General features: G+C 43.8%; 1 protein-coding gene across 2 annotated transcripts in view; it reads left to right on the forward strand.

The window, feature by feature from the left end:
* The first annotated feature begins 5,715 nt into the window (after nucleotides 1-5,715).
* Nucleotides 5,716-16,079, forward strand: part of KCNH5 (potassium voltage-gated channel subfamily H member 5) — a 315,910-nt gene continuing 305,546 nt past the window's right edge. For both annotated transcript variants that reach the window (XM_077122436.1, XM_077122437.1), the window contains exon 1: nucleotides 5,716-5,827. In XM_077122436.1, coding sequence (XP_076978551.1) covers nucleotides 5,755-5,827 — 73 coding nt within the window. In that variant the 5' untranslated portion in view covers nucleotides 5,716-5,754. The remainder of the gene's footprint in view (nucleotides 5,828-16,079) is intronic.

Raw genomic sequence — 16,079 nt, forward strand, 5'->3', positions numbered from 1 at the left:
TGTAGAGAATGGAAGAGACGGCTGATTAGGGATGTGCAGGATTGAAGAGCAGCCTTGAGAGGGCCCAGTTGCATTCGGAGACCTTGAATTTATGGTGCATCATTCTTGTAGCTTTCCTGATTCTTTCCCAAGCATGGAGAAATTCACAGCTGCATGGATTAGGATAGAAACTTCATTCGGCAGGTGCAGCCAAACATCTGATCCAAGGGAGCCGAGGTTCCTGGAACAAAGAGCTAAATCCAAGAGACTCCCACAGAGTGCAACACTGTTCTAGGGAAGTGGTTTTCAACCATCAAGTACATTGAAGTCACCCAGGGAACTTTAAACAATACCTGGGTCCCACCTTCAGAAATTCTAATTTACTTGGTTTGGGCACTGGCCTGGATTTTGGGAGTTTTATAAGCTCCTCAGGTGATTTAATGTGTAGCCAAGGTTGAGAGTCATTGTTGTAGGGTCTTACCTATGGCAAGTTCATGACTTGTCTCACTCAAGATCGATGAGGTTATGCTATAGTAACAAACAATGCCAGAATCTGTGTCTTAACACAACAAAAGCTCATTTCTTGTTATACGGTGCCTACGGTAGGTCTAGGTAACTCTTTAGGGCAGCTGTTCTCCATTCGTTGGCCCAGCATTCCATAATTGCTGAGGCAAAAGAAGAGAAGCTCAGAGAAACAAGTTCTGGTTCTTATGTACTTCCTCTGGGAATTAACACACATCACCTCCATTCATGTTTTGTTCACTGGAACTAGTGGCACAGCCACAATTACTTTTAAGAGGGTGGAGAGGGCAGGTGGATATTGGTGAACATTAGTAATGACCACCATGTGATCTGATGAAGTCTTTAGAGCTTTTATTGCAAATCAAAGTAAAAGAGGACGAAAAGCTTACACACGGATATTAGTCTAATGGCTTTCAAACAGGAATTCATTTAATGCTCATAATAGCCATATAAAATGAGTATTTTTTTAAATCCTCATTTTGCAGAAGGAGAAACGGAGGTTAAATAAGCTGCCCTAGGTCATGGAGCTAATAAGTATCAGAGGCTACTTAAACCCAAGCACTGAACCTTTCCACTATGCTTCCTCTCCTGCTTTTTCTCAACTTAGATCTTGCATGTCGGAGATAAAAGTATAAGGGTGGGACTTTGTGCATCCAAGGGAACAAAGTAATATTTGGATATTTTACTGTTTCAGCTAGGTTAGGGCTCCTGGGGGAGGTACAGAGTGAGGCATGAGAAATGGCTTGGGAAGGAGGAAATGGATTGGACTGCTGGTGCTGCTAATGAGACCAATGCTACAGGCCATCATGGAGAATGATTCCCTGCCCCTTCCTTTCTTCCTTTCTCCTGCTCCTCCATCAGAGTCACCTAGTTAGCAGCCACAGATGGCACCCTGGACATGCCCTGTGTGAGCTCAGAAACAGACAACACAGGCATGGGGGAAAATCATGCCCCTAGAGTGTAGTGGGTGGCTTATTTGCACTTGGGAATCAAACAATACGTCAGGCCGGATTATTTCTAATGCATGTCTGTGAATTTATGTGTAATTCCAGCCGTTGTCAAAGTGTATTGTAAAATCCTTAAAGGAGGGGAGCTTGATTAAACAATCCTTCAGTGAACCAGAGGTAGCTACAAATAACCTCCTAACACATCAAAGTTTTCTTTTTTATTTGCTGCTAAAGTGAAATACACCTGCAGCTCAGTTAGTTTTTATTTTGCTTTGACTATGGACTGGGCACCTCTGGGGGTTAGAATTCTTGGTTCTAGCAGAGAAAGGCACTCTAATTACCATAAGAGATGGAAGAAAAGGATAAATGATTCTGCTGTGAAAATGAATCTTTGCAATAAAACTAAGAAACAAAAGAAAAGAAACTGTGACATTGAAGCTTTGTAATTCTTGTCTCTCTCACCTGTTAAATCCTGTCATTTGGTCATAACATACGGGTTCTATCTGCAAAACACCTTTAAGATGCTGCATTGTCACCTGCAGCAATCTGCCAGCACATTCCTTAGGCCACTTAATGCATATCGTGCTGCTCTATTATCCTTAACTCTGTTTTGGTTGAGAGCTGTTTCAAGCTGTCACCAGGAGTTCCACTTCTCTACGTTCCTGCAAAATCAGTGATGGCAACAGAGATCACTAGATGTTGCTGGTTGTCAACACACTAACCCCCAAATCAGGTTATTTTCTATTATTTACAAGGAACTCCGGCCTAAGGGTGAAGAGACCGGGTGTAAATCTTAATGTTGCCTCTGATTCACAGTGCCATTTTGGACAAGTCATTTCATCTCTCCGGGTCTCTGTTTCTTCTGTAAAATGAAAATTTAAACTAGAAGATTAAGAAGAGTATGTGTAGGGTGGGCCACGGTGGCTCGGCAGGCAGACTTCTCCCCTGCCATGCTGGAAACCCGGGTTTCATTCGCGGTGCCTGCCCACACAAAGAAAAAAAAAGGTATGTGTATAGGATTTTGCACTTGATAGCTACCAATTTTTTTTTTTTTTAACAATAATGTATCACAATTCCCAAATTATAATGCTACAGAATCATGAAGGACAATGAAGAAGAGGTAAATGACGTTTTAATTAAATCTGTAGCTGGAAATAAACAGGGAAATTCTACCACTAATTGTGTGACTGTGTCTTAATGGAGACCAAAAGAGTTTCCTCTTTGGGAGGTGTGAGCTAACACACCCACAGAGGAATGGTTAGGAGCAGGGATATTTATAATAGATGGGAAATGCTGGGAAGCTGAATTTTATATCAATACCCAGAGGCGAGATGTGGGCAGCTGATGATGTGCAAAAGAACATACAGATTTGCAACATTCTCTGTTAATGATGATGGAATCACCAGACCATGTAAGAAATCTAGGAAAGCAATATCTATATATGTAATTTTAATATGTATATGTATTAAAATTAGCCCACCTGCTCACCTTTCCAGCCTATGAATGGTTGATTGGTCTATGATCACGTCTCGTACTAGCCTGGTTGCAAGGAAGACAGGTCATACAAGACTCACCAGTACATTAAGGCAGGGATGGGGAGGGGGTTCGAGTTCTCTTCCTTGCATAACCACACTAGATCAAAAGCAGCGAGGGGGCTGTATATCCCTGACTCCTGCGGATGGCCGACAAACCAAAAGGAGCTAATCTGCGTCAGTCCCTTGTTATTTAACTAAAGATACCCCTGTGTTTTTAAAAGACATCTAGCTGTGGGGGGGATGGACTCGGAATGCTTCAGAAAGAAAGCTAGAATAGCCAAGTGTTATTGGATCAAGTCTCCTGATTTTTTTTTTATGGAAAGAATCCTATCAGAGCAAACTGCTCTTAGCCTTGCACCAATCTTCTGGGTTTGCTCAGCTGCCCAAGCTCTGGGAGAGGGGGTGAAAATTTCAGAGAAGAGAAGGAAATAATGACCTAACGTCTAGCCTGGATTCTAGCTGAGCATTTAATTCTCTCTGGCACAGGTAACTGGCTTTACCGGGGCTGCTAAGGGGAGAGAGTTGTCCCAACTCAAGGCTAATGGTTCAGGGAGCTCTAAACAAGGTTAAACGTGGGTCCCCGAGGGTAAACTTTAAGCAGATGTTCATTAGGACCTGAGCCTGGGGAGAGCCGCTGCTTTGGGGGAGTCCCGTTGTTTTGGGGGATTCTCGCTGCTCTGGCACCTGGCTGTGACTACTTCTGACAGGGGTTACCTCACCCCCAACATATTCTGACAGAGGCCAAAGGGATGGATTTTGATTCCATCAAAGTCTTTTCACTTTGGCCACTCGATACTTCGTCCCAACCTCGATTGCTGGTCCTGCCGCAGTGCACTTCTTGGTCTTTGACTAGTGGTTCTCAAACTTGAGCCAGCATCATAGTCACCTGGTGTGGCAGTTAAGTTCAGGTGTCAACTTGGCCAGGCCGAGGTGCTCCGTTCTGTGGATGGGGACGTGAGCCATTGGCATGTGAACCTTATCTGTCACTGATTGCATCTGAGGTGGGTTGGGGGGCGTGCCTGCTGCAATGAGTGATGTTTGATTTCGTTGGCTGGTGCTTAAATGAGCGAGCTCAAAGCAGCACAGCCCAAGCAGCTCAGCATACCTCATCTCAGCACTTGCAGCTCAGCCCAGGTCTTTGGAAAGGCAGAAAGGAGTTACCCTGGGGAAAGGTGTGGGAACCCAAAAGCCAGGAGAAAAAGCCAGCAGAGAGCCCCTGTGACTTTCCATGTAAGACAGAACCTCAGATGAAAGCTGCCTTTCCTCTGGAGAGCCATAAGTTTTTAATTATATAAATCCCCCTTTATTAAAAGCCAGTCCATCTCTGGTGTGTTGCAGTCTGGCAGCCTTAGCAAACTAAAACACCTGCATATCTGTTAAACTGTTCAAACAGATTGCTGGGCCCCTCCGCCAGAGTTCCTCCTTTGGTAGCTCTGGGGTTGAGCCCTATAATTGCCATTTCTAACAAATTCCCTGGTGATGCTGGAGCTAATGCTGCTAGACTGAAACCACTCTGGGATCCACCGCCTTAGACAAAAGGCAGCCCATTTTGCACTTACTCCTTTCTCCATTTTCCCTTCTCCGTGGCAGATCCTGGCTTTTCGATTTTGTTTCTAGCGGCTCCAGTCCTGTTCCCGGTTCCCAGCCAAAGTGTGGGTGTTGGGGGTGGGGGGGAGAAGGGCAGGGGCTCATTGGAGGGGACGACTGTCCCGCCCTAGCCCTGTGCAGCTTCGCGCCCCCACCGTCTTCCCCGTTTCCCGCCGCCCTCCCCCTCTCCCGGTTGTGAATTATTCACACCCCCCGCCCCCGCTTCTCGCGTCAAGTGCAATCTTTTCCGCAACTTTGTGGCAGCGGCTGGCCTCGCGGCAAGCCCGCGGTGCGCGGCACCCTCCGGGGAACTCCTGCGCGCAGCGCTCACGCTCGCCCGCGCGCAGACCCAGCTTGGGGCGCAGGGGCGACTCCGGGCGCGGCCGGCTCGCGGCCACCGGGTCTGGCGCCGGCGGCGGGGGCCGCGGGGGGCGGGGGCTGGGAGCGCTTCTGCGGCCGGCGCCGGGCGCGGAAGCCCGAAGGCAGCGGCCGCCGCGTCAGGGGGCCGTTGGGCGTCCCCGCGCGCCGCCCGGTCCGTCCCCGCGCGGCGCCTCCGCCTCACCCCGCGCCGCCCGCTGCGACGCGCCCCCCTGCCCCCGCGCTGCCCTCGCGGCTACCTGCCCGCCTCCCGCCCTCCCCGGAGAGAGGCGCGGCCCCGGGCGCACAGCTCGGGCGAAGTTGGGCTCGGCGCGCGGCTGGGCGGGCGCCGTCAGGGGTCTCGGGCCGGACCGGGGCGGCGGCTTGAGCCCGCGGCGGCCGCTCCCCGGGCCCCGGCGCGCGGGGCGGGGGCGGCGATGCTGAACGCGCGCGCGGGCGGCGGGCGGCCGGGCGGCCCCGGCCCCGGCCCCAGCCTCGGCCCCGGCGGGCCGGCGACGGCGGGGGCGGCGCAGGCGCACTGTGCCCCGCGGAGCCCGCAGCTCCCGCGCCCGGTGTGCGGCCCCGCCGCGGTCTGGGCAGCGGCGGCCGGGGCAGCGCTTCTACCATGACCTGCCTGGTCGTCCGCCGCACAGCTGGTCCTCCGCGCCGGGCTCGAGACGCAGCCGGGGCCCCCCGCCGCCGCCGCCGCGCCCCCGCGCCCTTCGCCCGGCTCTGCTGCTCCGCCTCCGCCTCCTCCCGCGGCACCTTCTCCGCCGGCAGCCCCCCTCCCCCGCCGCGGATCCTGGCCGCCGCGCTCCAGACCCAGGATGCCGGGGGGCAAGAGAGGGCTGGTGGCACCGCAGAACACGTTTCTGGAGAACATCGTCAGGCGCTCCAGCGGTAAGGAGGGCTGCCGCTCGGGGCGCCCCCCACCCCGACACCCCAACACCGCCATCACGCCCACGCCGGCCCCCCACCCTCCCCGCAACCCCCCGTTTCCCGTCCCTCTCCCAAGGCGGAGGAGGACGCAGGCATCCTTACCTGGTGGCTTCAGCTTTTGGGGGGGTGGGGGGTGGGAATGAGGTGGCGATGGAGAAAAGTTAGTTGTATCCCCTCCCCACGCGGAACTCATCCTCCTCTCACCTGTCCGGGGCTCCAGATGTCAGTAGGCAAAGGGGCAGGCAGGGTGTAAGCGCATCTCGGGAATGTCGAGCCCAGTTTCCTTTCGCTGAGTGCGGTCTGGTTAGTCCTTCTCCCCCTCCACCCCCCAGGTGGGCTGTCAGGTACTGACCAGGCTCACAGAGTTTATCGCAGCTCAAGGGTTTTCCGCAAGTTGGGAATGGCTGCAGAAGTGGTGACTTAGATCTCTGGTTCCAGTGGGCACCATCTGAAGGAAATCCTGTTCTTCTGGGGAGAGTAGTGGAGGTTGAACCTAGAAAAACAGGATCACCTCTTGGAAAATGGGAAGGCAATTACTATCGTTAAAGTTGTGCTTACAGTTTCTTTTTCCTATTCATTGTGTATTGATCTCTGTGGGTCTATGTGATATATCTGATTTGACTTAAATAGGAGAAATGTAGAGGTGAAGCCATAGGTCCTGGGCTTTTAGTACAAGTGGAGAAAGAATTCCAGGCGTGCTGTTCCAGTCTTTGCAACTGATGTTGTTTTCTTCTTGTCCTTAACATAGACACACATTACATAGTCCTTTCCTCCAGGATATTCTGGATCGGAATGATGATTTATTTCACACTTTATCACCTTCTAGACTTGGTATTTTCTGAAATCTACATCTTCCATTTGCCTTTAATCTTTTTATATAATTTTCAATGTCATTAACAAGGTATGCTGAATATCCCTTGAAGTTTTCTTGCAGAAGTCTTTTATTCCATTCTGAGAGCCCTTGCTTGGAGGATTACAAGAAGACATTTCTGCACACAGGTTACAATAGAATTTGCAACAAAGCAAGGGGAATATTTCATGCAGTTATTCAGTTATTTATTTAAACAAATATTTATTAGGAGCCTTATACACCAGGCACTCTATGGGGCTCTTTGGATAAAAAAAAGATTAAGACACTTCCCCTGTCCTTAAAGAAGCTCCCTGCTTGGTGGGTGAGACAGTGGCACAATCAAATGATAATAAATAATTATATACAATTACCCTTTCTCTGAGTTATTAGATTATGCTAATTCATAGATTAGAATCTCTTTTTAAACTGGGCTTATAAATATTTTCCCTCACTTTGAGATTATGTATTGTAAGTGTCTCCCAAAGTGTTTTTCCTAAAATTCTGACTTGGTATTTGGTTTTAATTTGAGGCTGTTGACTTTATTTCTTCCACTTTGACCAATGCTTGACACTGTGGAAGTCTAGAACAGCAAATTGTCATATTTGGGTTGAGTAAAATAGCCAATAGTCCTGGCCTAGTGTATTTTTTTTAGTACTCATACTTTTTATTCCTATAATATTTTAGTCATTCCATGCTCTGCTTGGTGAAGAGAAAGACCAGACCCCCTCGACTGGAGTTGACTATCAAAGTGTCTTTGGTTGAAACTTCTTGTACAGACTGGAACTCTAAGCCATTTTTCAAGTATCTTTTATTTTAGATACACCATGAAATTAAGCTTCACCTTATGTGGCTTAGATATATCTGCTTCTGTTGCCTCCATTTTACATCTGCCATTTTAAAGATGTATCTGATGCCCAAATTAGTGAAAACAGTTTTGTACACTCATGTTTATAAATGCGTCCTTGGTTTAATGTTTCTTTCCGTGTATAATTTCAAGTGCAAATAGAATTTTTTCTGTGTTGGCATTTTAAATGCCACCCACCCAAGGCTAATCTTTGAAACCACTACTCAAGCCTCTAGCTTTGTTTGAAGTGTGTGAGATATCTGGGATAAGTGTGTGCGTATGTGCAGTCATGAAATACTGGAATGTCTCAGGACCCCTTTTACAGGAAGGACTTTGGAACTTGAGAATTATGGTATTGAATTAGTTTGTACGTGCTTGTGGAAGTATCCCACAGTGTTGCCCTTTCTGTAGGAATTGGCAGAGAAGTTGAAAAGTCATCATGAGAAATTACTTAATTGAAGCTAAGAGAGAAAACTCCCTTCAGGAGTCTCACGGGTGGCTGGGTTTGTCACAGTGAAGATTTCGTTATTCACTAACGTAACAACATTGAAAGTGAATTGTTGGCAGAGCTTTGGTGGTAAAAGAAAGAAAAGGAGCCAATACTCCAACATAAATACTGAGGAAACAAAAAGTGGGATTGTCTGTTTAACATTACCCAAATGAAATGCTTCCCTTTTTGATCACAGCATCATTTTCTTCTTATGAAAAGATCAGATCTTATAGTAGGAGACAGAGGACAGAGAAACCTACGTAGAGAGATGCACAGATCATACAGGACACATGGGAAAACACCCAGGCAGGCGTTCCCCCAGACACAGAGACAAGTGGATACAGAGGAAGATTAGCTCTCTTACTCTCATTCAAGGAGCAGGAGAGAGATGTGCATAGCTCAGAAATACACGCACATACACACTCATGCACGGCACGGAGAGAAAGGGAGTGAGAGACTTAGACACAGCAGAGAAATGGACACAAAGAGAAAACGTTAGGCCTTTTTGTCCATGGATATCGTTAATGAATTGAAATCTCAGCGAATTTGAAATCCATCAGAGAACTTCTTGATAATACAATACAAAAGAGCAAGAAGCGTGGCGTGTTTGAATATCCTTCATACATGAGGGTTTCCTAATAAAGTTCCAGACTCCCCCAGTTGCAGTTTCCCAGCATAACGGTGCTGTATTCTGTGCCCTAAAGAAGCAACAATAAACTATGTGCTGTTGTTTTCCTCTCGTGAGATTGGATTTTTTACTTTCTTTATTTAGTTGCCTCTCTTTTATGGGAAAGCATTGCAAGTTGTTACTGGTGATTCAAAGTCTATAAAATAAAATAACGAGGGCTGTTGAGTAAGATGGATATACACATACCTTGCAGTCAAATTCCCTATTGGCAGTAGAGAATTCCTTGTTTTAATTTTAAGATAAATGACAAGAGAAATAAATTTCTAGACAAATAAAATAAATCACAATAATTCTGAACATGTGGTTCTAGTAAACAGTAAGAGCAAGAAGTTTAAAGGTCAGAAGTTTAAATATAATAGGAAGGGTTAGTTAGATACATGCTTGGCTAGTAGGATAAGTAAGTTAGGAAAGGGAAGTTTGGGGACGATTCGTTATATTTGAGGTATGCTTTGTAGAGGGCTCCTGCCCCACTGCTTCCTGACTGAATCTGTGCTGGACTATTATCAGGGTATCTTCTCTTCTTTACATTTCGGTTGTCTGTGCAAGCCATTCATCAGTATAAATGGGGCTATACCGAGCAGAAAAATTGGGTGTAGAATTTAAATATCTGAAAAAAATCGACAGTTTTTAGGACTGTTAGGCAGAATTTTTTGATCACACTCACGCAACAAAACCTATAAGGCTTCGCTCTGTGTCTTTGGGCAGCACTTTTTCCCTAGGCAGCAATGATCAGTTTGGGTGACAGTAAATTGGGTTGCCATTTTGAAAGTTATACCTACAAAAATAATGTCTTTTTGTTAGAAATTGATTATTGTTCTTTAGCATTTTAAATACTAATGTCAGTTATTTATGAATGGAGAAAAAAAGGACTCAGGAAAGAAGAAAACAGACACGGTAGTATTTTAGGAACCATTTAACTTTCAAAAGAAGATACTGAATATGCTGAATTTTCCATTTTGCTTGAGGCATCTAGGATGTACAAGCACTTTCTTTACTCAACAATCTCTTATTTATCGGAAATTCCAAAATTATTTTTGTGCCATGATTAATATTTGTAAACATTGACATCTTAAAAGAGACCGGATAAGGTGAGGAAGCAGAAAACTTGTGACTAAACAGCAAAGGAAAACAGTAAGAGTGGCTTATGAATATTATTCCATTGAAAAGAAATGGTGGGAAACAAATGGATATGTTGGTAGGAAGTTATTGATATTTTTTCGTGACAGGTTTTCTTTAAACATTAAGCCCCTATTCAGGAAATTTTGGAAAACTACATAGAATTTTTAAGCGTTGGTTTACGCAGGGATTATAATGTACTGCTTTTCACTTTAAGAATATAGAGGTTGAAACTGTACTGACCGGTCCCTAGATTGTATTTACAAATAAGCCAGGGGATTGTCTCTTGCCTTAGAGCCTGCACAGCGTTACGTAACGACTGCAGTGTTTTGCTGAGCAGATTGCTGCACATCCCAGGGCAGTCTTGTCTTCACTAGAAGTTCCCTCTTTGTCTACCTTTTGCCTGGTTCTAGAAGCAGCGTATAGAAGAAATCCATGTCCCCAGCCAAGTTTTAACCGCCCTACTAAAAGGATTATATAAAATTACTGTTTCTTTAATAGAAGGGAGTAGCTGTGATTACTTTGACAGTTGGCTAAGTATATTCACATAGAGAAATTCTTCCGTTTCGTCAGTGTTTGTTTTTTCACTTTGCACGTCCATCCCAGCTACTTGCTAACTCCATCAGTGCTGTCACGTCCCTGCAGTTGGCCTGGGAAAAGGTGGCCTTGTTCACCAAGGCGCTGTAGTTCGTTTTGACCACAAGGTGTCGCTATAGGTTCTGTCGGAGGTGAAACAAGGAGTTAATTTCTTTTTCTGATTTCTTTCCCCCACTCAAATTTGAGTGCAGGCTTAGACTCAGTGTCGTTAGTTGTTGCTCATGGAAGATTATATCTAAAATTTAAGACATATGGGAGAGTGGAAAGAAGAAAATTATTTCTTTTAATTATTAAAACCTTATTTTAGTAGGTGGTAACCAACAACTTAGGGTTAAATGAATGTGATATGAATAAAAATGATTGTCATAAAGAAGTATATTTTGATACATTTTAGACTAATAAAGCATTTCTGTTAGCAGATGAACAAAATTTCAGTTGTAGCCCACTTTCAGTTTGGTGGTTATCTGAAATATAAAGTTTTCCACAAAAATGCGATATGAATAATGCTTCATGTGAGAAGGATGACTGTCTGTTCTTAATTTCAACAAAATTACTCCCCTGCCAGATATCTTGATATAATTTAGGTCAAATTGGTGATGTAGAATCAGTTTATTACAGAGATTTACAGTTGCTTCTGTAGGATATAATTTGATTCTAGTATTTTGAACTTATCTAAATCCTTTATAAATACAAAGCTGAAACAAATTATCTTCAAATTTCTCCAAAGTTGTTAAACTCAAAAAACATGTGGGAATATATTACTTTTAAGAAGTTTGTTTATTTCTCAGTCAACAAGTCCGTCTTGGTGTTAGGGATTCTTTTCTTTTTTCTTTTTGGTAGGGTTAGAAATAATATACTGAAAGATGCCTTGAAATGTCCCAAACGAAATTTTTTTCAGTGGCACAAATTAAAATATACCATTATACTACACTTTTTTTTTTTTGTATAAAAGAGATGTGTCATAAAGGGTGGGGCACGGTGGCTCAGCAGGCAGAGTTCTCGCCTGCCGTGCCGGAGACCCAGGTTTGATTCCCGGTACCCGCCCATGGGGGAAAAAAAAAAAGAGATGCTTCATGAAATCAAATAACCGTCAATAACAGGAAACAATTCAAATCCAGTGGCAGTTTTTGTGGAAATTGGGATCAAAGGAAATAGATCTTGATGTGCTTTAAGAAATGAGCATTTATCAAACATTTTGCTTTACCATAACAGAGTAGAATAATAATTAAAAAAAGTCTCTGGCATGTTCCACTAAATGTTTTGGCTTAAATCCATATGACAGGACACTTTTCATCATGTAAGGATAGCTAAAATTAATCATTTAAATATTTTTTTCTATATAATATAGAAGTTAATATTGGAGAGCCAGGCTTTGAAAGGTGTTTGTTTGAATGAGGGTGGTGATAATTACTGTCACGTAAGTCTGTGTGTATATTAGACATTATACCAGAGATTATTTTGGTATCTGATTATATGTGGATAATATTACCTAATAAAGAGACATATCTGAATGCATTCAAATATGTATACATTCTGATTAACAGTTTTGTGGTGTATTCATTTTTTCACATGGAAAACTATATAAAAACTAAAGGATGAGCAAAATAAATTAGAAAGGAAGAACCGTTGGAAAGCTAATTGAAGTTTTACTGAAAATGCATTTCTTTCCCTCTTGGAATCTGGTCCCATTAGATAAATATAAGTAAAAGTCCAATTGACTTCAAGAGATCAGCAATTTGAAATCTGGGCTTAGGTGCACAATTGTAGCAGTTTCATGAAGTAGTGACATAAAACTGAGCAGTCGTGAAAATGTTGGTGAATGACTCAAACTCCTGTGGGGCGTGGGGTGTGCCTTACGCATACTTTATATCTTGCGCTGTAGTAAGTACTAGTTGAATAAATGCTTTCTGATTTTGTCTTCTAGATTAATCAAGTCCACAGTAGATTGTTCCAGGACAATGATTATAAATCTATAAAGAAAGCTTGTATAAGTGATTACACAGTTAATATATACTTAGCTGATCAAGGGAGATATCTGGAAATGGGGACTGCGTTGTATTGGGCAAATCAAAAGGGACCCACCGTGGGTGCCAGGGTGGCTCAGTGGTAGAATTCTTGCCTGCCATGCCGGAGACCCGGGTTCGATTCCTGGCTATAGACTTCCCTAACAAACAAACAAAGAAACCAACTAAAACGAACAGAAAATTCAACAAATGGTGCTGCAGTAACGGGATGCTCCCATGGAAAAAGAATGGAATGTGACCCTGCCATAAGCATACACATAAAAAAATAAATATTAAAAAAAATCAGATTAAATTAAAAAAAAAAAAAGGGGAACCCACGTGAGTTCGGGTTTGTCTTCTGGGCGAACGTGTAAGTAATCCCATGCTCATCTCCGACTTGACATGTAGCTGAAATATTTCCTGTCATTTTTGTTGTAATCTCCGAGTATTTAAAGGATAAACTATTTTATATAGAAAAGAACTATTTGGAAATTTATAGCTTCTAATTAAATGATTTTTTAAAAAGGGTTTGCAGTTAGGATCTATCCCTGGTGAGATTTATCCTTGGGAATCAGTCTTTATCAGTGTAAGTATTTTCTGAGTGAAGTTTGCCTTGGGGAATAGCTTACGCTGGTGTAGTAGCCACCAGTGTAAATGAATTTTAGTTTATTTATTTAGTTTATAATTTAGAAGGAAAATAAATTTTAGTTTTTGAGAGATTTCCAAGCGCAATGAAAATTTAAAGACTTGCTTGGATGGAGGGAAAAGATTAACCTTTTCCTGACCTTCTCTGTTTCCTGGCATCAGTTTTATTTGGGATAAATTAGAACACTATGATTTATCTTTGTGTATTTACAACACTGAGAGAATAGAGGGATTCCAGAATGGGGGTTAAATAGTCCCAGAATAATAAAGTTCCCTAAAACAACTCTCACCATTTTGTTCGAGTTAATCATTCCCAGCTAAGGGCACTGAGGATACATCCCAAAATGACAGAAATGTTCCTCCTTTGTTTTTTTCCCTGCGAGGAGCAGTGTGCACATTGGAAAGGGCTGTAGGTTCTGGAGGCTGGCATTAGGGTGCTGACTCCAATGTCTACTAGCTCTTCAGATCAGTTACCTTCCCTTACTTGAGTTTCCTCACCTGGAAAAGCATGTAGTGATAATACCCAGTTACGGGTTGGAGTGAGGATTAACTGGCCTAATATGTGTAAAGGGCTGAGCACAGGGCCCAGCCCGCCACGAGCACTGTGTCATCGTTTCATTGTTTAAATCCTTGAAGGCGCAATCTGTTGTGGGTGACTTTAATTCTTAGTCACAATTTCCTCTACGCTTCCTTTCATCTGGTTTCTGCCCACACCATAATGCTGAAAATTCCTGGAAGATTATAAGTGAGCCTCTTTTTCTTAATCCAGAGATGTTTTCTTTGTCCGTGTTTTTCTGGCTTTGCAGGATTTGAGGCTGTGCTCACCTTCGGCTTTCACGACAGCGCACTTTCCCCTGCCCTTTCCCCTTTTTCCTGGAGTCACTTGCTATTTTTTTTTCCCTCTCTCTCTCTCCTGAAGAATTTGTTCTGACAGTTCTCCCCTTAACTCTCTTTCTTGCATCTTCATCCTACATTTCAGAGCCAGCTTGTCCTGTTGTAATTTAAATTTTGTCTTCTCTGCTCCAGTCCTGTGTTTCCAAAGGCCTAAAGAATTTTTCTCCTTGCTTTTGTCACAAATCATCTGAAACTCATTGAGGCCAGAATTGAATTTATCATTGTGTTTGACCTCAAGCTGAATGACTTCTTTTGGTATTTTCCCATTTCTTTCAAAGTTGTCATTAACGTTTTAGTTTCTTAGGCTAGAAATCTTAGGTCATCTTTGGCTCCCCATTCAGTAAAATATTAGTCTTTACTTCCTGTCTTAGTTTGCCGGGGCTGCTGTGACAAAGTACCACAGACTGGTTGACTTAAACAGCAGGATTTTATTAGCTCACAGTTTCGGAGGCTCAGCGTCCAGAATCAGTGTGTCAGCAGGTTGTGTTTTCTCTGAAATCTCTGTGTTCTGGTGGTGGTTTGCCGGTAACTCAGTCTCTGCCTTCATCGTATGGTTGTTTATCTCCTACTCAGTTTGTCCCAATATCTTCTACTTACAAGGATGCCGAATGTGCCGGTTTGAAAATGTTTATGTACCCTAGAAAAACCGTGTTTTAATCCTAATCAATCTTGTGGGAGCAACGGTTTCTTCTAATTCCTACTCAGTACTGCATGTTGGGAAGTTTAATGAGCTTGTCTCCATGGAGATGTGACTCAGTCAAGCGTGGGTGTTAAACTTGATTGGGGGAGAGTGTCTCCACCCATTCCAGGTGGGTCTTGATTGGTTTTACTGGAATCCTTTAAAGGAAGAAGCACTTTGGAAAAAGGTAGAGAACGACAGGAGAGAAAGCCATGAGATTGTGAGAGAGCAGAAAGACAGATCCATGAGAAGCAGAGAGTCCACCAGCCACGACCTTTGGAGAAGGAAAATGCCTCCCGGGGAGCTTCATGAAACAGAAGACCTGGAGAGAAAGTTAGCACATGCTGCCATGTTTGTCATGTGCCTTTCCAGTTGAGAGAGAAGCCCTGAATTTCATCGGTTTTCTTGAATCAAGATATCTTTCCCTGGATGCCTTAGATTGGACATTTCTATACACTTGCTTTAATTGGGACATTTTCGTGGCCTTAGAACTGTAAACTAGCAATTCATTAAACTCCCCCTTTTCAAAGCCACTCCATTTCTGGTATGTTGCCTACCACCAACTAGCAAAGTAGAACGTCGGTCATATTGGATTAAGGCCCACCCTGGCTCAGTTTGGCCTCGTCTTAACTAATAATGCCTTCACAGAGCCTATTTTAGGTTCACACCCACAGCACTGGGGTTTAGGAATTCTAACATGCCTTTATGGTGGACATGATTCAGTCCCTATTTCCTAAACAAATTGTCAGTCCTTAGGGGTAAGATTTTGTCATGTATTTCTTTTGTGTCTCCTGTAAGTGCCATGTGCAGATGAAGTAAATTCATGTCCGTTCACTATACTGACTTAGGACATGAAGCATTTCCAATAGTGACTTTACATGTGTAAAAACATGGTAAAGCCAAAGAAAGACCTGCAGGGTGAAAGAGAAAAGTCGCTGCGAAGAATAGCTGGAAAACGATTGATTTATTCCTTGAATGAGGAATGTAACGTGTGATGCATTCCTGAAGGTCTCTGCTAGAGCCAGCCATAGTCAAGGCAACTGGTAATCTTTTTGGAACTCTGGGAGGATTTCTGAGGCTGAGAGAGACACGCCATCAGTTGTTCGCAGTGGGTGAAGAGAGTTTTGAGGACACAGTCTCCCGTCTCGGCCCTGGCACTTAGCATGGTGAGATACTGAGACTCTCCAGGAGAATGTCTACCTTGCAGGGCTGCTGGAAACGTTGAGTGAAGACACAAGTATGGCATGTCTTACACAGTGCTTCATCACAGTAAGGGCTCAATAAATATTCTTTTTCATTTTTTCTCCAGATAAGGTAAGCAAGGGAGAATTTTTTTCTTTTTAACTTGGTGAAAGCAATGTATTAAATAGTTTTGTCTTTCCTAAACCGTGAGCTGGTGGTTCTGAG

This window comes from Tamandua tetradactyla, chromosome 12, assembly GCF_023851605.1.
Source record: "Tamandua tetradactyla isolate mTamTet1 chromosome 12, mTamTet1.pri, whole genome shotgun sequence".
In the NCBI taxonomy this organism is placed as follows: domain Eukaryota; kingdom Metazoa; phylum Chordata; class Mammalia; order Pilosa; family Myrmecophagidae; genus Tamandua; species Tamandua tetradactyla.